Source organism: Somniosus microcephalus, chromosome 4 (assembly GCF_052327205.1).
Source record: "Somniosus microcephalus isolate GS21.2 chromosome 4, FLI_Smic_1.0, whole genome shotgun sequence".
In the NCBI taxonomy this organism is placed as follows: Eukaryota; Metazoa; Chordata; class Chondrichthyes; order Squaliformes; family Somniosidae; genus Somniosus; species Somniosus microcephalus.
Window position 1 is genome coordinate 247,120,897 of NC_140990.1, and position 25,321 is coordinate 247,146,217.

Genomic DNA, 25,321 nt, shown 5'->3' on the forward strand with positions numbered 1-25,321 from the left:
GGATAGTCCTTCTGCCATCCGGGTGGTTTCCTGAGCGCACGAGCACGCCTGCGCGGCCGCCACCGCCGCTGCTGAGGCTGTTTGCCGGTGCGTCGTCAGGCGGGGAGTCAGGACTGGTACCCATACACGGTATAAAACCCAACCCTGGTTCGGGCGGCCAACCGTCGCCGCTCCGAAAACACTAGGTTCCCCCGTCAAGCCACCCACTAAAATGCTGTTTATTTATGTGACCTTGAAATGAACGTTGTCCTGCAGACAGTGCCTAAAGTCAGTTTGTCCTTTCCCCGCAGGTCTCGGCTGCTGACTCTCCGGATTTGACCGTTTCACCGCTGTGATGTTCGCTTGCGCCAAGGTGCTATCGGCCGCAGCCGCGGTAAGTGATCGTCAGACAGACAACTATCATCGTTTGTGCCTCACCAAGCGTGTGACTGTCTCGTCCGTGTCGGAAGAAATTCCCAGTGGAGAGTGCTGCTCTCTCATCCTCGTCCTGTCTGGGAGAAGTGCTAGGCCCAGGGATTTGTATTCATCGCTTTTCTTTTCGGACTGTGATCTTGATCAATCAATGCTGATTAATACGGGACAGGGTCCCCCAACAATAGGGGTCAGATGTAGGTTAGTTGTCCTGGCAATAGTACGTATATTTTGTTGAGATTGAAGTTGTTGGTGATTAATGTATTTGGAAATATTAATTTCTGAATTGGCACTTTAAACTGATGTATCACATTTCAACAGTCACCTGAATGTGTCTTAACTTGCAAATGGTTACAAAGGCCGCGTAAACTGAAATGTATTTTGCAGTACAAGCTATTCTAACAGCCTTGGACGCTTGGGGTTGCCTGTGAAATTCAGAGATTTTTGATTGGAGTGTGTCCTTATTCTTTGACTTTGATCACAGAGTTTTGCAGTCAAGGTTAGTCAAATATGACCGATTGTAGCAGGTGGACCCTTTCAGTTATTAATGTGTGTGTGAAATACAGTCACTCTTTCAAAACTGGGTCTGTACTTTTGGGATTTTCTAACAAAATTGTCCTGTACTATTCTGGCTGCTACCAAAGTAACCACTGGCATCGTTCTTTTCTCTCTATCTTTGCCTCTCCTCCCCCACCCCTGCACAAAATACAGGTAGTAGTTGTTTTACTCTCACTTATGCTTTGATGACAAGAAAAGTTGTTTTGAGGCAAAACTAAAAAGATGGAATGATACAGCACAGAAGGAGGTCACTTGGCCCATTGTGCCTGTGCCAGCTCTTTGGTGGGAGGTATCCAATTAATCCCACTCCCCTGCTCTTTCTCCATAGATTTGCATTTCAAGTATTTATTTAATTCTCTTTAGAAAGTTATTATTGAATCTGCTACCATCACTCTTTCAGGCAGTGCATTCCAGATCATCATAACTTGCTGAGTAAAAACAATTATTTTCATCTCACCGCTGGTTCTTTTGGCAATGACCTTAAATCTGTGTCCTCTGGTTACCAGCCCTTCTACCACTGGAAACTATTTCTCCTATCAAAATCCTTCATGATTTTGAACACCTCTATTGAATCTCCCCTTAACCTTCTCTGCTCTAAGGAGAACAACCCCAACTTCTCTAGTCTCTCCAGGTAACTGAAGTCCTGCATCCCTGATACCATTCTAGTAAATCTCCTCAGCACCCTTTCCAAGTCCTTGACTTCCTTCCTAAAGTACGGTGCCCAGAATTAGACACTATACTCCAGCTGAGGCTTAACCAGTGATTAATAAAGGTTTATCATCATTTCCTTGCTTTTGTACTTTGTGTCTCTGTTTATAAAGCCAAGGATCCCATATGCTTTTTTAACAGCCTGCTCAACGTGTCCCACTCCTGCATCTGGTTACCAGCCCTTCTACCACTGGAAACGATTTCTCCTTATCTCTGGCATCCCCCAAGGATCTATCCTTGGCCCCCTCCTATTTCTCATCTACATGCTGCCCCTCAGCGACATATCCGAAAACACAGCATCGGTTTCCACATGTACGCTGACGACACCCAGCTCTACCTCACCACCACTTCTCTTGACCACCACCCCCCCCCCCCCCCCCCCCCCACCCACCCACTGTTTCTAAATTGTCACTGCTTGTCTGATATCCAGTACTGGATGAGCAGAAATTTCCTCCAACTAAATTAATTATTGGAAAGTCTAAAGCCATTGTTGGTCTCTGCCACAAACTCCGTTCCCTAGCCACCGACTCCATCCCTCTCCCTAGCATCTGTCTGCTGTCTGAAGCTGAACCAGACGGTTCGCAACCTTGGTGTCATATTTAACCCTGAATTGAGCTTCTTACCACATATCTGCGCCATAATTAAAACCACCTATTCTACCTCTAACATCGCCCGATTCTGCCCCACCTCAGCTCATCTGCTGCTGAAACCCTCATCCATGCCTTTGACTTGACTCTTCCAACGCACTCCTGGCTGGCCTCCCATGTTCTACTCTACGTAAACTTGAGGTCATCCAAAACTCGGCTGCCCATGTCCTAACTCGCACCAAGTCCCATTCACCCATCACCTCTGAGCTCGCTGACCTACATTGGCTCCTGGTAAAGCAGCGCCTCAATTTTTAAAAATTCTCATCCTTGTTCCAAATCCCGCCATGGCCTCACCCCTCCCTATCTCTGTAATCTCCTCTAGCCCCACAGCCCTCCGCGATATCTGCACTCTTCTAATTCTGGCCTCTTGAACATCCCTGATTTTAATCGCTCAACCATTGGTGGCTGTGCCTTCAGCTGCCTAGGCCCTAAGCTCTGGAATTCCCACCCTAAACCTCTCCATTCTCTACCCCTCCTTCCTCCTTTAAGATGCTCCTTAGAACCTATCTCTTTGACCAAGCTTTTGGTCATCTGCCCTAATTTCTCTTTTTATGTGGCTTGGTGTCAAATTTTGTTTTATAACACTCTTGTGAAGTGCCTTGGGACATTTTACTATGTTAAAGGTGCCATATAAATACAAGTTGGGGCTGATTCGGGACCAAAAAGCAGACCTATGCATGGAAGCAGAGGGTATGGCTGAGGTACTAAATGAGTACTTTGCATCTGTCCTCACCAAGGAAGAGGATGCTGCCACAGACATAGTGAAGGAGGAGGTAGTGGAGATACTTGATAGGATAAAAATTGATAGAGGAGGTATTAGAAAAGCTGTCTATACTTAAAGTAGATAAATCACCAGGAGTGAATGGGATGCATCCTAGGATGTTGAGGGAGGAAGTCGCGGCAGTACTGGCCATAATATTCCAATCCTCCTTAGATACGGGGGTGGTGCTAGAGGACTGGAGAATTGCAAATGTTACACCATTGTTCAAAAAAGGGTGTAAAGATAAACCCAGCAACTACAGGCCAGTCAGTTTGACCTCGGTAGTGGGGAAGCTTTTAGAAACAGTTATCGGGGACAAAATTAACAGTCACTTGGACAAGTGTGGATTAATTAAGGAAAGCCAGCACAGATTTGTTAAAGGCAAATCGTGTTTAACTAACTTGATTAAGTTCTTTGAGGTAACAGAGAGTTGATGAGGGTAATGCGTTTGACGTGTATGTGGATTTCCAAACGTTGTTCGACAAAGTGCTATATAATAAGCTTGTCAGCAAAGTTGAAGCCCATGGAATAAAAGGGACAGTGGCAGCATGGATACGGAATTGGCTAAGTGATGGGAAACAGAGAGTAGTGGTGAATGGTTGTTTTTCAGACTGGAGGAAGGTATACAGTGGTGTTCCCCAGGGATCGGTTCTAGGACCACTGCTTTTCTTGATGTATATTAATGACTTGGATGCGGGTGTACAGGGCACAATTTCAAAATTTGCAGATGACACAAAACTTGCAAGTATAGTGAACAGTGAGGAGGAGAGTGATAGACTTCAAGAGGACATAGACTGGCTGGTGAAATGGGTGGACACGTAGCAGATGAAATTTAATGCAGAAAAGTGTGAAGTGATACATTTTGGTAGAAAGAATGAGGAGAGGACATATAAACTAAATGCTACAATCCTAAAGGGGGTCCATGAACAGAGAGACCTGGGGGTATGTGTGCACAAATCGTTGAAGGTGGCAGGGCAGGTTGAGAAAGCAATTAAAAAGGCTTACGGGATCCTGGGCTTCATAAATAGAGCTATTGAGTAGAAAAGTGTGGAAACTATGATGAACCTGTATGAAACACTGGTTCGGCCCCAACTGGAGTACTGTGTCCAATTCTGGGCACCGCACTTTAGGAAGAATGTGAAGGCCTTGGAGAAGGTGCAGAAAAGATTTATGAGAATGATTCCAGGAATGAAGGACTTCAGTTATGTTGGAGAAGCTGGGGTTGTTCTCCTTGGAGCAGAGAAGATTGAGAGGAGATTTGATAGGGGTGTTCAAAATCATGAGGGGTCTGAACAGAGTACAAAGAGGGAAACTGTTCCCATTGGCAGAAGGGACGAGAACCAGAGGACACAGATTTAAGGTGATTGGCAAAAAAAACAAAGCCGATGTAAGAAAAAACTTTTTTATGCAGCGAGTGGTTAAGATCTGGAATGCACTGCCTGAAAGGGTGGTGGAGGCACATTCAATCACTGCTTTCAAAAGGGAGTTGGATAAGTATTTGAAGGAAATTTGCAGGGCTACGGGGAAAGGGTGGGGGAGTGGGACCAGCTGAAGTGCTCTTGCAGAGAGCCGGCATGGGCTCGACGGGCCAAATAGTCGCCTCCCGTGCTGTAACCATTCTATGATTCTATGAAGTTGTTGCCACCTTCAAAGATTTCTGTATACATGCCCCCAATCTCTCTGTTCCTGCTGCCCCTTTAAACTGGTGGCATTTAGTTTGTATTGCCTCACCAGCACCTAAAAAAACAGATGATCTGGTTATTCTCACATTGCTGTTTGTGGGACCTGGTTGTGTGTAAATTGGCTGTCATGCCTTCTACATTACAACAGTGTCTACACTTCAAAATTACTTCATTGGCTGTAAAGTGCTTTGGGACGACCTGAGGTCGTGAAAGGCGCTATATAAATGCAAGTCTTTCTCTCCTCATTCTTCCTACCAAAATGCATCACTTCACACTTCTCTGTTAAATTTCATCGGTCATGTGTCTGCCCATTTCACCAGTCTGTCTATCTTCCTGAAGTCTGTGACTGTCCTCCTAACTGTTCACTATATTTCCGAGTTTCGTGTCATTTGCATGGATTTGTTAAAGGTAAATCATGTTTGACTAACTTGATTTGTGTTATTTGATGAATAATGGAGAGGGTTGATGAAGGTAGTGCAGATGATGTGTATATGGACTGACTAAAGGCATTTGATAAAGTACCACATAATAGACTTGTTGGCAAAATTGAAGCCCATGGAATTAAAGGAACAGTGGCAGCGTGGATACGAAATTGGCCAAGAGACAGAAAGCAGAGAGTAGTGGTGAACAGCTGTTTTTCAGACTGGAGTGAAGTATATAGTGGTGTCCCCCAAGGGTTGGTATTATGACCACTGATGATCTTGATGTATATATTAAAGACCTGGACTTGGGTATACAGGGCATAATATCGACCCTTGGGGGACACCACTATATACTTCACTCCAGTCTGAAAAACAGCTGTTCACCACTACTCTCTGCTTTCTGTCTCTTGGCCAATTTCGTATCCACGCTGCCACTGTTCCTTTAATTCCATGGGCTTCAATTTTGCCAACTAGTCTATTACGTGGTACTTTATCAAATGCCTTTAGTCAGTCCATATACACAACATCATCTGCACTACCTTCATCAACCCTCTCCATTAGTCATCAAATAACACAAATCAAGTTAGTCAAGCATGATTTACCTTTAACAAATCCATGCTGACTGTCATTTATTAACCCATATTTTTCCAAGTGACAATTAATTTTGGCTCAGATTATTGTCTTTAAAAATAAAAGCACTTTCTTCCCCTCTTCTATTAACACTTGTCCATCCACTATGCACTGTTCTGATAATGAGGAAAATGTGACCTGCTTGCTAGCTACTGTTCTTGAATTGACCACCTGTTCTCCAATTCTTCTCTCCTTCCACAGTCTGAGAAAGTATTGGATTTGGCACCTTCAACTTGATGAAGATGAGAACTTGGAAGAGGGCCTTCTACCAATGTGTGTTTTGTTGCTTAGAAATGAACCAATTGCCTTACAGGGTCTTCTAAAGATTCTTGACAAAGGCGTTTAGATATGTGACTTTCTGTCTTAACTAGGTTCGCAATGGATCTGGAGCTCTTTGTAGACCACTTTCTGTGTCAGTCATGTTCACACCAGAGGCTCAGTCTGGAAAGGTAGGTTAAGAAACTTTGTTGTTTTTAAACTGTATGCCAAATATTTAAGCATCATGCTTAAAAAGTCTTGTCCCTCCCTTTTGTTCCCCGCTATCTACTTTGCTCATCCCTTAACCAGCTGTATCCATAGAATAGGTTACTAACTCCAAAGTTAATTGTACTTCCTGGTATTTACTAGTGCAGTCCAGCCTGCGCAAGCTGTTAAATATCCAAGAGTGACCCAAGCGTAGCTGGCCACTGTCTGACACTGAACCATTCGCAACCTTGGTGTCCTATTTGACCCTGAACTGAGCTTTCGACCCCATACCCTCTCCATCACCAAGACCGCCTACTTCCACCTCCAACATTGCCCATCTCTGCTCCACCTTAGCTCACCTGCTGCTGAAACCCTCATCCATGCCTTTGTTACCTATAGACTAGACTATTCCAATGTTCTCCTGGCCAGCCTCCCACCTTGCACCCTCTGTAAACTTGAGCTCATCCAAAACTCTGTACCAAGTCCCATTCACCATCACCCCTGTGCTCGCTGACCAACATTGGCTCCCAGTCTGGCAATGCCTCAATCTTTAAAATTCTCGTTCTTGTTTTCAAATCCGTCCATGGCCTCTCCACCCTATCTAACTTCCTGCAGTCCTACAACCCTCTGAGATCTCTGTGCTCTTCCAATTCTGGCCTCTTGCGTAGCTCTGATTTTGATCGCTTCACCATTGGTGGCTGTACCTTTAGCTGCCTAGGCCCTATGCAATGGAAGTCCTTTCCCAAACACCTCTACCTCTCCTCCTTTTAAAATGCTCCTTAAACCTACATCTTTGATCAAGATTTTGGTCACCTGTCCTAAAATCTCTCTGTGGCTTGATCACGCTCCTGTGAAGCACCTTGGGATGTTTTGCTATGTTAAAGATGCTATATAAATGCAAGTTGTTGCTGTGACTTTTGCTTCCCATAGGAGTGTGACTGAGATCAGAGACTTTATATAATCTGGTATCAGTAAAAGTGACAGTGAAGCTGTCAGATTGTCGTAAGCTCCCAACTGGTTCAGTAATGTAATTTAAGGAAAGACAGCTGCTGTTCTTACCCAGTCTGTCCTATATGTGACTCCAGTCCCACACCAACGTGGTTGACCCTTAACTGCCCTATAGAGTGGCCTAGCAAGCCACTCCGCTGTATCAAACCGCTTTCAAGATGAAGACCCACCACCACTTGCTCCGTGCAACAAGGGATGGCCAATAAATGCCGGCCTTGCCAGTGATGCCCACATCCCCAAAATGAATTTTAAGAAGTCGATTAGAGGATTAAACCTGCATCGCACCACCCAGTGTAGCTGCAGTTCATCACTGGGACACAAAATGCTTTTGTAATTTTTGGAAAAAATTTCAGCCTAGACCAAATATGATTTCTGAAACTATACAAGTTAGTTATTGGACAGTAAATCCTTTGTTTTGAAAAATTATGTCTACTTGTTGAACAGGCATTGCATTTCTGAAAACTGAACAAAAAATTAGTGCTTTGTATGTGCTGGATTGCAATAAAAACTGCTGCTGATGATCAAGCTGCTCTATCTGATGATGGACTCAGAGTTGAATGGTCTAGAGTCCATCTGGTAGAATTCAGTATAGAGCCTAGAATCACCAGACAGCAGATGTATCTGAATAAATTATGGGTCTTCAAATATAATGTGAAGTAAATTGTACTTGTACACAAATATTTGAAGGTAACCAGTGGCCTATTGGCACAAGAAGCTTCCTGTGTGAGAGAATACACAGATTGCCAGTAGAATGATGCACTGATCCTTTGGACCAGATACATTTTTGGTGTGACTGAACTGTTCCAACATGTACATATCCTATTCCAACAGACCAATATAAATTCAATTACTTGGTTTATTCTACTTCTATGAGACCACTAATATTTCAGATCGTCCCATAGTGCTATAGATATATCCTCAACTCCCTTAAAAAGTTTTATGTTGCCTGCAGATTGATTTAAGCACCTTATATTTTAAAAATTTAATAAAACATGAAAGCTTCAAAATATAGTGCTCAAGTACTTTAATGCAATGTAATATTTATTTTATTTAATCTCTCCACTCCTAAGCTTTTTCTCATATGCCTGTTGTTTGGGCACTTATTGCATGCCCTTTGATAATGTTGTTCTATAACCAGACACTAGAATGGGCTAGATAGAGTTGTCCTTACTTATCTTATTCTTTCCCTCAGCCACCACCCCCCCACCCCACTTGCTCAATATGCATTTCATGACTACCAGAAGCTTTCTTCAGTAATTTTGATGATTAGGATCATGTGTATGTGGAATTGTAATTACAGATTTTTATACAAATCTAAATTAGGGTGCCCAAGATGTGGTATGCAAGCTCTTTTCACCAGGCCTATAAAGTCCCTTTCTGCTTTGTGGCTTTAGGTGCAAAGCCAATTTCAACTTCAGTTCTGCCAGGAGGACTAGAAAAGGTTGATTCCTAATTTTGATCAAGTAGGGAGCAGTAGTTTTGAACTAGCCGGAATCAGCCTATAGTATTCTTCCAGTCCCAGGAACTGAAATGCAGCTTTCCCTCCCTATCCTTGAAAACTTCAATGGAAAAAGTAGTTCTGCATCTTCAGGTAGGTTTGAAAGTGCGAGACTACAATTCAGTTACCCACTTTATTCATCCTCCTATTTGAACCATCCTACTGGTAAAGGCAACATATAACTGAGGAGTATAGACCAGAAAGTCAGGTTCAATTCCCAGTGTAGCTGAGTTAGCTGATCACGGGTGGATAGTAGGGATGCGCCAGTTTGCCTCAGTGCCCCTCGGGGTGGAGAAAATCATTCAGTATTGCTGCTGGGAATTGCCTGTGGATGTTGGATAAAGACCATGGCCCGTATATTCCGATGTCCCTACGGACCCGTAGGGACATCGGAAATACCGGTTTCATGCGTACCAAGCGCATGCACTGAAAACCGGCATTTCCGATCTGTCAAGAATGCTCTTGACCGATCGGATGCCTGTCCTGGAGAAGGGCCTCTGCGGGGGGGAGAGTTCCGCTTTCTGCAGAACCTCCGCTTGCAGAAAACCCTTAGACATCTTACGCCTGGTAAAAGCAGGCGTAAGGCCTGCTTTTACCAGCATAAGAGTTGAAAAAAGTTTTGAGAATTTTTTTTCACTCATTTATCATTTAAAAATACTTTAGAAAAAGTAAGTTTATTTTTAGCTGCGTAAAAAACTTTAATAATTTTTTTTCAAAAAATTAAATTTTTATTTAAAATATTTAATTTATTGTAATTTCAACTCATTTTAAAAATGTGATTTAAAAAAATTATTTAATGTTTTACAGTGTTTTGGGGGTAATCTCCATTCATATATTTGATGGGTCTATCTGTCAAGTGTATGAAGGGAGATTCCCTTCTCCTATTGGCTCCCCATGGCCCACGTGATCCCAGGGACGCTTGCGAACCGCATGCGCCTCTGGGATACGTCGGACCTGCGCATTTTGAGTTGGAGAGGCCCAGGAACGGAAGTATACGCACCTCGGGAGCCCTCGGGTAAGTCCGTAGATTTTTTTCCAGGTCGGAGGCCTCCGCATGCAGGAAGCCTCCGATTGGAAAATATGGGCCAATATTTAGCTCAATTGTTGCCTACGAAACCCTACCCCGAGAATAGGGAGAGGGGAGAAAATTGGCAGACCTGGGTATATGTGGTCAAGAAAGATTCTTCCTATTAGTTTCTGGATTCAGATATCATCTGTTTGATTCAGGATGGTGTTGAGTTTTAAATCCACCAAAATACCCTAGTTCTTTACAGTCCTTTTAGTCTGCATTACTGGTTAACTGTGAAGGAACATGCTATTTAATATAGATATTTGTTTGGGTGGGGGTCTAATGTTTTATAATGTTCAGAAACAATTGTTCATTGGTTTAGTCCAGCTCTTGATGACCTGTACTCCCAAATAAATGCATTCTTGTCTGTATGGTATAGTGGTAATGTTTTTTAATTCCTGAACCAGAATTGAATTTGAAAGACTAAACAGTATCAAAGAATTTGTTTTTGGTGTGTGTGTGTGTGAACCAACAATGGCAGGCAGAAGATAATGACTAAACAGGCTGAGAGGTTACAGCACTGCCTCTGGAGCAAATAACAATAGGCACTGTTGTTACTGTTATCCACTGATTTCAATGCACTGGGCTATTACAGGGAGAACAACTCAAGGATTTTAATATATTAAAAATATTGCACCTGCATGCACTTCCTGTCTACACTACTTGAATTTCTGTTGTCACATATTGTAACACTTCTTGGGTCATCCTTTTCTCATTTATAAAAAAAAAAAAAAAAAAATCTTATGTCCACATTTATAATGGGATTTGCCTATGTAAACTTTTAATATTATAATTACACAGTTTAACTGCTGGGTGGGTTTGTGCTCCGACTTTGAACATGCTCAAGGAGTCCTGCTCTGGAAATTTTCAGAACTTGGGGCTGCCATTTTAGTTTCTCAGCAACTATAATTTCAATACAAGTTTTGCTTCATAGCAATATTTCAGTTCTATTAAAATCTTATACACTTTACCCTGTGATGGAGTTAATTATCCTTCTGCTTGTATGCCACCCTATCAATGTTTTAAAAATTAGATTTTACTCTTTTTCTGCACCTCTGTGGATCACTTAATTATTCATAGTCTCTGACCCAAAATAAGAATAAATTCAGTACACTCCCGAAGATCCCTCTAGAACCAAAGTGTGACTTTTCTTTCAAGAAATCATGTTCTTCAGTTTAATCTTTAACGCAAGGGCACCACACTTTAAGAAGGATGTCAAGGCCTTCGAGAGGTTACAAGGAGGCTTACCAGGGATGAGGTACTTCAGTTATGTGGAGAGATTGGTGAAGCTGGGATTGTTCTCCTTCGAGTAGAGAAGGTTAAGGGGAGACCTAATGGAGGTATTCAAAATTATATGGAATTTTGATAGAGCAAGGAAGAAGAAGCTGTTTCCTCTGGCAAGTGGGTCGTTAACCAGATGTCATAGATTTAAAATAACTGGCAAAAGAACTAGAGGGGAAATGAGGTTTTTTTCCATACAGAGGGTTGTTAAGATCTGGAATGCACTACCTGAAAGGGTGGTGGAATCAGATTCCATAGAAACTTTCAAAAGACATGTACTTGAAGAGGCCTAATTTGCAGGGTTATGGAGAAAAAAGTGGGATGTGGGACTAAATTGAGCAGCTCTTTCAAAGAGCTAGCACAAGTTCGACTGGCTGAATGGCCTCCTTCTGTACCATAAGATTCTATGATTCTATCACTGTGACCTACATAATAGATGGGGATAGGAGAGAAGGGGGATCAGGTCTCTGGTAGGGAAGGCCTGAGGACAGGCTTGGCTTACTAAGCTGGGGGAAGGGGAGGAAACTGCTGAGGTGGATGAATGAATGATCTCTATCTTGATTACCAAAAAGTTCATAAGCTCCTGTCACTTGTTAGATGTGAGGTTGGAAGCGGCTTGGGTGGTTGTCTTTGTTCTCCGGTGTGATTCTAGTGTAGTTGGTGATGTTGACAAAGGAGAGCAAAGCCTGGTGGAGATTGATGTGATCCAGCTAGATCCTGCAATGGATGGTTAAGGCAGTTGTGCACCAGATATGCTCAAGTTTGCATCCCTTGGATTTGAGGGAGCGAAGATGGGGGCTATATCTGAGGGATGATCAGAATCAGACAAGGGTACCAGAGATGGAGGTGAGGGAATGGTTGAGCAAATGATCTCCCGAAAGCTTCTTTCCTCATTGCTGGTTTCCTGGCAGTGGAACCAATAGAATATAGCACTTAATTTTTTTTTGCCAGTTTGCAGTGCTGGGAAACTGCTGCTAAAGAAGGAGCTTACTTGGGGATCCAGGGAGTACAAGGACAGGGTGGCCATAAAGGAGGGGTGAAGAATGGGGAGGAAAGGCATGAGGCCAGAGGTTCGATAAGTGAACAACCTGCAGCTGCAACGGGTTGTGAAAAACTGGGCATTGCAGCTGACAAGCCCAAGTAAAATGGCACAAAGGCAGAAATAAAGATTGGGGAACAGAGATAGAGACTTGCAGAGGCTGAGGAGATGGCAAGGTAAGTGTAGAGTGCCACCAAGTGTAAGGAGGCTGGTCAATCTGTAATGACAGGTATATGGTAACAGGGTTTTTTCCATTATAAATATTGACATAAAAGTGTTACTCAAATCATGACACAAAGGTAATGTTGACAGCAAGTGCATGTCACATGCATGATTTTTAAAATATTTAAGATATATGTAAAAACATTGTTTTTATAAATGCCTATTTCTGTATTCATCCTAGAGAGACACAGCACTTCTGAGAAGGACCCAGGGCAAGAAGGGCAAGAATTCATTTACTCAAGAAGTGCTCCGAGAGTTCCAGACAAGTGCTACAAGGCAGGATATTGACACCGCTGCGAAGTTTATTGGTGCTGGAGCTGCCACAGTAGGAGTAGCTGGTTCTGGTGCTGGTATTGGAACAGTTTTTGGTAGCCTTATTATTGGCTATGCCAGGTAATCTTAATCAACAAAATGCTCAGCCTCTTCAGAAAATTCTCATGAAAATAACCTGCACTATAATATGACCTTGCACACTACCAATCACCCATTACATATACTCTACAGGTAATGATACTATTGCAAAGCAGACATCACCCAAACAAATGATAGTTTGGGAGTTTAAATAACTGTTGAATATTGGTGCACGAGAGTAGTAGTGTATTGCTGGTTTATTGCACAACACCCTATGCTGAAAGATCTAGGGAAGTATAATGCACCCCATAGTGTTTCTGAGATGTAGGATCTGTTTTAGTGCTGTCTGCCCTTGAATTTTAACTTGTTCCCTTATCAGACTGTGTTGCTTTACGAATAGATATGCTGGACGAGATGTGCATATGTAGTTTAACAGTTCAGTAACTTGTACAATATTAATATAACAGTCTTGGCTAGATGTAATCAGTAGCTGTCACTAAGACACTGGTTTCTTCAAGTATCTGATTACTGTTACTTATTTAAAAAAGAGTAACTTAAAATAAGATGGCATCTCTGACAATGCACCGCTCTTTCAGTACAGGTTGAGCGTCCCAAATCCGGAGTTCCTGACTCTGGGACGATTGGTGGCAGGGGTCTGAAATCTGTAAAATGTTCCGGAATCAGGACACTGAGGGAGGCTTAACAAAAGCGCAACCTGGGCCCAGGCATTTCCGGACTCGGCACGTGTTTCTGATGTCCGAAGTCCGGAAATATCGCAACCTGGGCTCGGGCGTTTCCGGACTTAGGACATCAGAAACACGTTCCGAAGTCCGGAAAAACCTGAAAACTGGCTCGGCCTCAGTCCCGAGGTTGCCGGATTCGGGACGTTCTACCTGTACTGCAATAGAGTGTTTAGATTATAGGTTGAAACATTTCGTAAGTTACTTGAACCATAACTGTTCAATCTAAACGTGAAAGCGTTACCAACAAAGCAAAGCTGACACACACATTGGTGGAAGAAAAGAGAGTAAAATAAAAATTAAGTCACTGTTTTCTTTTCTGACCAATGCTCCAAAGCCATCTAACCATATATTCTATTATGACATTATGATGAACTTGATCAAGTTTTCAGTTATGTAATTTACATTCTCATGACTTCATTTTATTTTTTTTCTCTCTTTTACCAATTTGTGTGTCAGCTTTGCTTTGTTGGTAATGCTTTGACATTTAGATTGGAAGGTTATGATTCAGTGCCTTACCAAGAGTTTGAGCCTATAACCTAAGCAAATACCGTAGTGCAGTATTGAAAGAGTGGTGCATTGTCAGAGGTACAGTCCTTACAATGAGCTGTTTGATTAAGGACCTATCCATCTGCTCAATGGTTCAAGTAGAGGCTAAAGGTCCCATGACACTATTTGAAGAGCAGTGCATTCTCTTGGTTTCTTGGATAACACTCCTCCTTAACCAATACCACTAAAAATAGATTAACTGATTATTCAACTCATTACGGTTTGTGGGATCTTGTGTGAAAAATGACTGCAGCAATTGACCATTTAACAACACTCACTGTAGTTCAAAGTACTTCATTACGTGGGAAACACAGATGTTTGAGACAAGGTGCTATATAAATACATATCTTTCTTTACCTTTATTGTCTTTATCTTTTTTTCTTTGAAATATCTCTCATCCTTTTTCCTTCACTCCTGAAGGTGTTGACTCCTTGCTGGGGTATAGTTGACCACAAGGGGCACTGCAGCCGATCCTTTCCTCAACCAACTTCTACGCAAGGACATTTTTAACAGAAGCCGCTGGGTAGCAATCAGGGTGGGAATCCTGGCTGATTGTGATTTTTTTCTCCTTTCCTAACCCAGAGATGCTGATACCAATTGTAATACATTTGTACCACTCCAGCTGAGATCATCTGCAAATATATTATCAAATACTCTTCCTCTCACTATTGAACTCAACTTCTTGCACTGACTCTTACTTACAACCCATTCTTTCCCAGAACCTCAGAACTATAGTGGCCCTTACCTCCCTTCCCCTTCCTTTTCTCTTACAATCTGCAGGCTTTTAAAACTTCAGCTAGGCATCACCTAATTTCTACTACTTAATTTATCTAGTCTTCTTTCTTAGTCTTGGTGATCGTGGATCCAGGAGAAAGTGCTGGTATGTCAGAGCAGGGAAGAAAGAAACTAAAATAATTAGAAGTTGAAGACACTGAAAGCAATTTCCAACAGCTGAGGTAAAAAGAAATTGAAGATTAGAACCTACAAATAAACTACAGTAATATGGAAGTGATAAGATGAAAGTCATTTTCACAAGGGTTCATTTCAGTTGTAATATATATTGGTGATGCATCTAGTGACGTTCTCCTCCTACAACCACTTCCTTTCCAAATGTTGTTGCCTCCTTCTCATACTACATTAATTGACAAGAGATGTAGTTTTAAGAATGAGAGAGCATGAGGAATATAAGAAAGTTGCAGCATAGTTTTTCTGCCAGAGATCATTAAACTAAACAGACATCAATGTTTTACAAGTCATCTTGGTCAGTTTGAGAAATCAGCTGCCTGATGACAGAAAATGCTTAAAAAACAGCTTTTTAGCATAGAAAATGAAGAGTTTATAGATCAAGTAGTGAGGTCGCCCAGGGGATTGAGTCAGTATGTCACTTGGAACACAATGGCCCACGGGAGCGGCAATGTGGCGACGCTCACTGCTGACCTCGAAGAAAACTGCCCACAGAGATCTTGCGATCTCTGTAGTGAAAACTTCAGGTTTCTTGTTGTGTAATTGATTGTAGCACGATGCAGTTGTGACGTCAGCAAACTGTCTAAGCGGTCAATCATGTTGAATAATTCTCAGACAGCAAACCAGAAAATGAAAAGCACTGATTACACTTTTTTTTTAAATGTTAAGAGAGTGAAATAAAGATTGGGACATACACATGGGGTTAAGGTAGAAATATTAAAAATTACTAGATTTAAAAAAACTCTTTCTTTAACATAATGGAGAAATTTGACATTACACAAATACAAAAATTAGCATTCAATACGCTGTTAAAACCCCAGATACACCTATTCCAAAAAAGCTTAACATTCAATGGGTCATTTAACAGCGATATTGGCACAGAAAAAGCTCAAGTTTTTGTCAATTCCACTGATTTCACAAATTGCTGGCAATGGCGGTGGCAGCGGGGGGGGGGGGGTGGCGCGTGCGCGCAAGTGGTGTGTCCATAGCTTAGCCTGTGTCTGAGCAGTGAATCACTGACTGCAACTTCAGGATTTCCGCGTTTAGAGGTAATGAGGGCGACGCTGACAGTTCGCAACAATCAGTGCAGTGCCCTTTATCTGCCCCCAACAAGCTTTGCATGTTTATAAAATTCTCTGCACTATACTAGCCTCCTGTTTTACATTATGTGCATCATTGCTGCTGCCTCAAGCCAGTGTGCTGCAGCCCTTCTACCCAGGTTCTCCATGTAAGTTGCTTCCCCTCACCTACCCTTTTTCTTCCAGTCTCTGCCATTTTTGCCCACTACTGCCAACCCTACCTACCAACAGCTCCCTGTTCCTCCGTCTCATCTGTCGCTACTTCTTTCACTCTGCCAGTCCAGGCTCTCATCCATCCTGAACGGGCCTACAGCTTCTCTCTGTTTCAATCTGGGGCATCCTTACCCACATCTTTTGTGGCACATGCTGCTTATTATATCCCAGCAGTCACACAAAGTGCTGACTTCTCTTCAACCAGTGTATTACTTGTCTGCCATGTTCCCATGGCTTAAATTTCTCTTGGCCTCTTCTTCATCATCCCCTATCCTCATCCCATACCCTTTCCTAAAAACTGCAAGTTTCTCTCCATCTCTGCGTTATCCAACAAAGTTTCCGCACACTCGAACATGGCCCTCCCATCCACAGCTTCATCTTGGAGTGCATCATTATCCTGGACCTAACTCACTGATTGTGACTCCTACTAAGATCATTCTTAGGAAACCAAATCTCCTATCCAGACCACAGTGATGACTTGACCTTGATCTCCAGGACCTACCTTGGCTTATCCCTGACTCCTCTGGCTCCTTGTCCTCTATCACCTATCCCACCTTTGCTGCAAAATCTTCCTCATCACCTCTCCCAAATGCCTTGCTCAGCAAATTCTGCTAACTGTTTTCTTCCCTCAATCCCTGCACCAAGCAACTTCTCATCCCAAGCATCTTCAACCTCCACCTGTACTTGCCCTCACCAACTTTCTCAGTCTCCTTACTTCAGGCGGTTAAGAAGGCAAATGGTATGTTGGGCTTCATAGCGAGAGGATTCGAGTACAGGAGCAAGGATGTCTTGCTGCAGTTGTACAGTGCCTTGGTGAGTCCACATCTTGAGTATTGTGTGCAGTTTTGGTCACCTTATCTGAGGAAGGATGTTCTTGCCATGGAGGGAGTGCAACGAAGATTCACCAGGCTGATACCTGGGATGGCAGGAATGACGTATGAAGAGAGATTGGGTCGATTGGGCTTGTGTTCGCTAGAGTTTAGAAGAGTGAGAGGGGATCTCATTGAAACATAAAATTCTAACCGGACTAGACAGACTAGGTGCAGGAAGGATGTTCCTGATTGCGGGGGAGTCCAGAACCAGGGGTCACAGTCAAAGGATAAGGGGTAAGCCATTTAGGACTGAGATGAGGAGGAATTTCTTCACCCAGAGAGTGGTGAACCTGTGGAATTCTTTACCACAGAAGGTAGTTGAGGCCAATTCATTAAATATATTCAAGAAGGAGTTAGATATATTTCTTAAGGCTAAAGGGATATGGGGAGAAAGCAGGGACAGGGTACTGAATTTGGATGATCAGCCATGATCTCATTAAATGGCGGAACAGGCTCGAGGGGCCGCATCTCCTGCTCCTATCTTCTATGTTTCCCTCAGTCTTGTGCTCCATATTGACTTCCTCCACCTACATATGGCCATCCTTTCATCACATGAAGCCTGGAGACCTCTGAGGTTTCTCATCAATAACAACAACTTATATTTATATACTGCCTTTAATGTAATAAAACATCCCAAGGTGCTTCACAGGAGAGTTATCAAAAAAAAATTGGACACCATATAAGGAGATGTTGGGGCAGATGACCAAAAGCTTGTTAAGAGGTAGGTTTTAAGGAGCGTCTTAAAGGAGGAAAGAGAGGTGGAGAGATTTACGGAGGAAATTCCAGAACTTAGGACCTAGGCAGCTGAAGGCACAACCGGCAACGGTGGTGCATTTCAAATCGGGCATATTCAAAAGGCCAGAATAGGCGGAGCGCAGAGGGTAGAAGGATTGTAGGGCTGGAGGAGATTGGAGATAAGGAGGGATGAAGCCATTGAGGGATTTGAAAACCGGGATCAGAATTTTAAAATCGAGGTGTTGCTTAATTGGGAGCCAATGTAAATCAGCAAGCATAGGGGAGAGATGGGCGAGCGGGACTTGGTGCGAGTTACACACGGGCGGCAGAGTTTTGGATGACCTAAAGTTTATGGAGGGTAGAACGAGGCCGGCTGGCCAAGAGTGCGTTGGAATAGCCAAGTCTAGATGTGATAAAGGCATGGATGAGGGTTTCGGTAGCAGATAAGTTGAGGTAAGGGCGGAGACGGGTGATATTACCAAGGTGGAAATGGGCAGTCTTAGTGATAGAATGGATATGAGGTAGGAAGCTCAATTCATGATCAAGTATGACACCAAGGTTGCAAACAGACTTTGTCAGCCTTAGACAGTTGCTGGGGAGAGAGATTGAATCAGTGGAAAGGGAACTGAGTTTGTGGTGTGAACTGAAGACGATAGCTTTGATCTTCCGATGTTTAATTGGAGGAAATTTCTACTCATCCAGTGCTGGATGTCGGACAGGCAGTCTGATACTATAGAGATGGTGGAGGGTTCGAGAGAGCTGGAGGAGAGGTAGAGCTGGGTATCATCAGAGTACATGTGAAAACTCATGTTGTGTTGCTGGATGATACTGAGGGGTAGCATGTATATGAGAAATAGGAGGGGGCCAAGGATATATTCACTGACCATGTACTTTCCAATCCGTCCTTGTTTCCTATCTCCTACACAGCTCCCTGTCTTCCCTATAGCCTTCCACTCTTGCTTCCTGCCCCTGAAAAATGCTACCTCAAACTCTACCTATTTTGACCTACCATCCGCCACAACATTGATGCCTCTCCACAATTGTCTTGCTTCCACCTTCAATACTCTTATCCCCACCAAATTCTGGATCATCTCTTCCTGGAACAGTAATCTCCACAGTGGCTTTAAATTCACAGGGTCATGTGCCAAGCAACAAGCCTGACTGAGCCAGATCTACCAGCAGACAAGTCACCTTAAGCAGTAATATTGCTCCCTCTCTGACCAAATATTCCTGGAGAATAGGAATAACGCCAACAACTTTTCTCCACCACCGATCATTTTCTCTGCCATCCTTCTAGTCTCCCCTTGGACATTTAATGGAGGAATTGATGGATTTTTTTGTATTCAAAATCAAGGCAATATACACAGCTCCCTCTTCTGTCTCTACACCCTGTGGTATCTCCCCATCTCTTCTCATTGCTTGCTCCCCCTGCAGCCTTTGTGCAACTTATCACTTCCAGAGGTCCACCGCCTGCTCCCTTGATCCATTTCTGCTTCCTCTCAGCCCTTGCCTACCAACCTGTTTCTATCCTCCAGTACTGACACTGCTCCTTCAGAACTGCTGTTAATTCCCCCTTTGTCAAAAAGGTCACTTTCAACTCCTCCAATTTTCCTTTTTCAGTCAAATCCAGGACTGTCATTTCCTTGTTTTACCTGGCTTGTCTCTTCTTCGCCCCCTAATTGTTTTCAATACCATCGACCACCCCATTCTCCTCCAATGCCGTTCTTCCAAAGCCTACCTCTGTGGCACTGCTTTCTCATGGTTCCAATCCAATATTATGCAACAAAGACACTAAATCTCTTCCCGTTACAGTAAGGTAATTGCTGAAGTTCTCAAGAGTGTATTCTTTGTGCTTTCCTTCACCATTTGCATGCTGCTCCTCAGCAACATCATCTGAAACCTAAAGTCAGTTTCCACATGTATCCACCTCCATTGCCTGTCTGATCATGACCTGCATGAATCATTATTTTTTTCTGGTTTAATGCTGGTAAAGCTGAAATCATCCTCTTCCGCTTCCACCAGTTCCTCCTATGCCTCTGGCCTAGACTCTACCAACCACATCAGCCGGCATCTTGGACTTAGCCCAGAGATATGAAGTCTAAGTGTCTTGTTTGACCCTTTATTGAGCCTCTTCCCCCAAATCGGATCCGTGACTAAGACAGTTTTATTTCACCCCCAAAACATAGCTGTCATAGCTTTAAAGTTTGATTTCTGCATGCTCTCCGTGCTGGCCTCCCAGACTCCACAAACTAAATCTTATCCAGGACACTAAAGCCTGCATCTTTTCTCTCATCACATACATAAGAACATAAGACGTAGGAGCATGAGTAGGTCATTTGGCCCCTCGAGCCTGCTCTGCCATTCAATAAGATCATGGCTGATCTGATCTTGGCCTCAACTCCACTTCCCTGCCCACTCCCCATAACCCTTGACTCCCTTAACATTCAAAAATCTGTCTATCTCCACCTTAAATATATTCAATGACCCAGCCTGCACAGCTCTCTGGGCAAAAGTATTCCAAAGATTCACAACCCTCAGAGAAGAAATTCCTCCTCATTTCCATTTTAAATGGGTGCCCCGTTATTCTGAAATTATGCCCTCTAGTTCTAGATTCCCCCACGAGGGGAAACATCCTCTCTGCATCTACCCTGTCAAGCCCCTTCAAAACCTTTTATGTTTCAATAAGATCCCCTCTCATTCTTCTAAACTCCAATGAGTATAGGTCAACCTTTCTTCAAAAGACAACCCCTTCATCTCCAGAATCAACCTCGTGAACCTTCTCTGAACTGCCTCCAATGCAAGTATATCCTTCCTTAAATAAGGAGACCAAAACTGTACACAGTACTCCAGGTGTGGTCTCGCCAACACAATGTACAGTTGTAACAGGACTTCCCTACTTTTATACTCCATTTCCTTTGCAATAAAGCCCAACATTCCATTTGCCTTCCTAATTACTTGCTGTACCTGCATGCTAACTTTGTGATTCATGTACAAGGACCCCCAGATCCCTCTGTACCTCAGCATTTTGTAATCTCTCCCCATTTAAATAATTTGCTTTTTTATTTTTCCCTACCAAAGTGGATAACCTTGCATTTTCCCACATTATACTCCATCTGCCAGATTTTTGCCCACTCACTTAGCCTATCTATATCCCTTTGGAGATTCTTTGTATCTGCCACACAATTTGCTTTCCCACCTATCTTTGTATTATCAGCAAATTTGGCTACATTACACTCTGTCCCTTCATCTAAGTCATTAATATAGATTGTAAATAGTTGAGGCCCCAGCACTGATCCCTGCGGCACCCCACTAGTTGCAGTTTGCCAACCTGAAAATGACTCATTTATCCCGACTCTCTCTCTTTTCTATCAGTTAGCCAATCCTCTATCCATGCTAATATATTACCCCCAACCCCGTGAACTCTTATCTTGTGCAGTAACCTTTTATGTGATACCTTATCGAATGCCTTCTGGAAATCCAAATACACAACATCTACTGGTACTGGTTCCCCTTTATCCACCCTGCTTGTTGCATCTTCAAAGAACTCCAGCAAATTTGTCAAACATTTCCCTTTCCTAAAACCATGCTGTCTCTGCTTGACTATATTATGATTTTCTAAATGTCCTGCTACCACTTCCTTAATGATGGACTTCAGCATTTTCCCAATGACAGATGTTAGGCTAACTGTTCTATAGTTGCCTGCTTTCTGTCTCCCTCCTTTCTTAAATAGGGGCGTTACATTTTTGGTTTTCCAGTCCGCTGGGACACCTCCAGATTCCAGGGAATTTTGGTAGATTACAACCAATGCATCCACTATCTCTGCAGCCACCTCTTTTAAGACTTGAGGATGCAGGCCATCGGGTCCAGGGGACTTGTCCACATTTAGTCCGATTAGTTTGCCTAGTACTTTTTCTCACCACCTCCTTGCCAAGCTCCACTGGCTTCCTGTGCCCCAGCACGTTGATATTTTTTTAATGAGATCCTCATTTTCAAATCCTGTAAAGAACTTTCACCATCTTACCTCTGCAGTATCCCAATGTACACCCTTTACTTTTCATTCCCCACCCATTTCACTCTACCATTAGTAGCCATTGTTTCAGTCACCACACCGCCATCCACTAGAGCTCCCAACCTAAATTCCTCTGTTACCACCTCCCTGCTTTCAAAAGCTTTTTTAAAACTCTTCCCTTTGACTGTGCTTTTGCTGCCCCCCCCCCTCCATTTTTCCTTTTCTTCTTGTGCTCAATATTCACCTTTTTCTTCCCTGCAAGTCACTCGTTGTTCTCTACAGGAGGAATGCTATAATAATGTAAATTGTGAAGAGTTTAGGCACCAGATTTGCAATTTATGTTTCAGAAAAACCTATTCTCATCTGTTGACTTCAAATTTTGGTCAAAATGAAGTTATTTTCTTAAGTAATTGTATAGTTTTGCATGCAACTTCCATTTGAAAATAAATCTAGAAATATTATATTTCATGGTATTTTAATCATTTTAAAGGAGATACATATACACAATTCTGTACCATTGGGAAATTCATGATCGGCTTCCTTTCCAGCTCTCCCATAATTGAATCAGTACCCTCACTTTCTTGAACACAAGTACAACAGCATATTTTGCACTTTAGGCAAAACAAATCTCTGCCTTAATTTATAAATGGTGTATAAAAGTTTGCTTTTGGGGACAATCTAATAGAAATTGCAGAGTTTATTTTCTCCTTTTTAAGGCATATCGTTTCCAAGCTTTCATGCATCATTCCTCGGCCGAGAGGCTGTGCATGCTCCCTGGTTTTTTTTGTTAGTGCCACTGTTTTGTTGTAATTAGGTGTGCAAGAGCAACCTAAGGTCATGATGAACTACCTGAATTTGGGGACAGTCCTCATGCGGAATTTGTGTGAACAGATATCCTACCACCTTAGTGTGGTTTGTTTTTAATGTTGTGACCACATGCAACCAATTGTAAATATACAATGGGCCAGATTTTCCGACCCCCCCACCGGTGCGTGCGAGGTGCGTAGGGGCCGCGCAAGTGCCGGTTTCAAGCATGCGAAGCACATGCGCTGAAACCCGGCACTTGCAATCTGTCAAGAATTCTCTTGACAGATCATCCGCATACCCAAGAAAAGTGCCTCTGCGGGTGGAGAGTTGCGCTTTTTGCACAACTTCTGCCCACTGAATGCTTGTCAAATTCTTACACAAGCTGGTAAAAGCAGGCGTAAGGCCTGCTTTTACCAGCTTAAGAGTTTAAAAAAAAAAAAAAAAATAGAAAAATGAAATTTGAAAGCTCATTTATAAATTAAAAATACTCTTCAAAAAGGTAAGTTTATTTTTAGCCCTGTAAAAACATTTAACTTTTTTCCAAAAAAATTTGTTTAAAATATTTAATTATAAAAGGCATTTTAATTAATTTTAAATATGTAATTAAAAAAAATTAATTTAATGTGTTGGTGTATTTTTTAGGTGATCCCCATTCATACTTTATACAGTTCCGTACGTACAGAACTGTCAAAAGTATGAATGGGGAATTCCCTTCTTCCATTGGTTAGGCTGGCCCACGTGATCCCAGGAGCGCCTACGAACTGCTTGCGCCCCTGGGATATGTGGGGCTCTGCCCGTGCGGACCTGGAGAGACCCAGGAGCGCAAGCCGCCATTCTTCCTGGGCCACCAGGTAAATTCGTAGACATTTTGCAGGTCGGAGGCAGGCGTTCGCCCGCGAGAAACCTCCGATGGCAAATGTTGGCCCAATAACTTTAATGCTTTCAAGTAGAGGGTACTAGGTTAAGACTTCCAGCTACAATTTAGGGCTTAATAATGCTTTGTTTTCTTTCAGAAATCCTTCTCTGAAGCAGCAGTTGTTCTCGTATGCTATCCTTGGATTTGCCCTGTCTGAAGCTATGGGACTCTTCTGTTTAATGGTCGCTTTCCTGATTTTGTTTGCTATGTAAAATGTGCTGATGAACAGAATAGCCAAATCAAGTACAAATGTAATTCAGATTTAACTGTGGTTCCCACAAATATTTATGTTGGTGTCAGAAATGTACATTTCCTAAGTCTATTGTCAAATGTTCCAATAAATCCTAATACAAGTATAATGTGTGATTTTTTTAAATCTTAAACTGCAAAATGTATGCTTAAATATACTAGTGGCTATAGGCTTCATATCAACTTGTGTAGCTATGTAAAATAATAGAACTGATTATCTGGAGTAAATTGAGGATTGTCTGTACAATAATAATCTAGTAAACAGCAATTAATATGGATTCAAAAGGGGAAGATCTGCCTGACCATCCTTGACTTTTTTGAGGGAGTGTGATCCCAGGTGGACTGTGTGCAGTGTGCCTAGACATTGAAAGGGCATTTCACAAAGGTCTAAACAAAAGGTTATTTGTTAAACTCAAAGTAGTGGGGATTCGGGATAAATCTTGAATGGATAAGAAATTGGATGAAGGATAGAAAATGACGGGTACTTATTAGTGAAGTTTTCGGAGTGGGGTGTCCCAGGGATTGGTATTGGAACATTATTTCTAATGTTCAGCAATGTCTTGGATTTAGAAACTCGGTGCAAATTAGTCAAACGTAAAACTAGGAGCGGCAGTTGATTATAATAGAGCTGAAAATACATTGTCAGGTTCCACATGTACGCTGATGACACCCACCTATACCTCTCAACCCCTCCACTGCCTGTGTTGTCAGACTGCTTGTCTGACGTCCAGTCCTCGATGAACTGAAATTTCCTCCAATTAAACACTGGGAAGACCGAAGCCATTATTATTCAACCCCCGCCTCAAATTCTGTTCCCTGGACACTGATTCCATTCCCCTCCCTGACCACTGTCGCGGCATGAACCAGACTGTTCGCAACCACAGTGTCCTATTTGACTGTGAGCATCCAACGCCATATTCTCTGCATCACTGGAGAGCTGTCTACTTCCACCTCTATCATCACCCATCTCCACCTATGCCTCAACCCATCTACTGCTGTGATCCTCCTCCATCCTTTGTCACCTCCAGATTCGACTATTCTAATGCTCCTCTGGCCGACTTCCCATGTTCCAATCTCCGTAAACTTTTAAGCTCATCCAAACCCATGCTGCCCATATCCTACCTCACACCAAGTCCCATTAACCCATCACACCTGTGCTCGCTGACCTAGATTGGTTCCCTGTCCACCAATGCCTTGATTCTAAAATTCTCATCCTTGTTTTCAAATACCTCCATGGCCTTGACCCTCCCCATCTCTCAACTCCTCCAGCAATACAACCCTCCGAGATCTCTGCATTCCTCCAACTTTGGCCTCTTGAGCATCCCCGACTTCCTGCGTTCCACCAGTGCCAGCCGCGCCTCGAGCTCTCTTAGCCTTCGGCTCTGAAATTCCCTCCCTGAAACTCTCTTCCTGTACACCTCTCTCTCCTCCTTTAAGA

General features: G+C 42.8%; 1 protein-coding gene across 6 annotated transcripts; it reads left to right on the forward strand.

Annotated features, from left to right (window-relative positions):
* Nucleotides 1–38: 38 nt before the first annotated feature.
* atp5mc3a (ATP synthase membrane subunit c locus 3a) lies at nucleotides 39–23,993 on the forward strand. 6 transcript variants are annotated; one of them, XM_085986132.1, is made up of 5 exons: nucleotides 39–129; nucleotides 291–373; nucleotides 6,190–6,267; nucleotides 12,582–12,793; nucleotides 23,732–23,993. In XM_085986132.1, exons 2-5 carry the CDS (start codon nucleotides 335–337, stop codon nucleotides 23,844–23,846), a joined length of 444 nt encoding a protein of 147 aa, XP_085842258.1. In that variant the 5' UTR covers nucleotides 39–129; nucleotides 291–334; the 3' UTR covers nucleotides 23,847–23,993. The 6 variants fall into 6 exon arrangements, with proteins under 6 accessions (XP_085842258.1, XP_085842260.1, XP_085842259.1 ...); XM_085986134.1 differs by having other exon boundaries at nucleotides 67–87; XM_085986133.1 differs by having other exon boundaries at nucleotides 97–185.
* The last annotated feature ends 1,328 nt before the right edge of the window (nucleotides 23,994–25,321 follow it).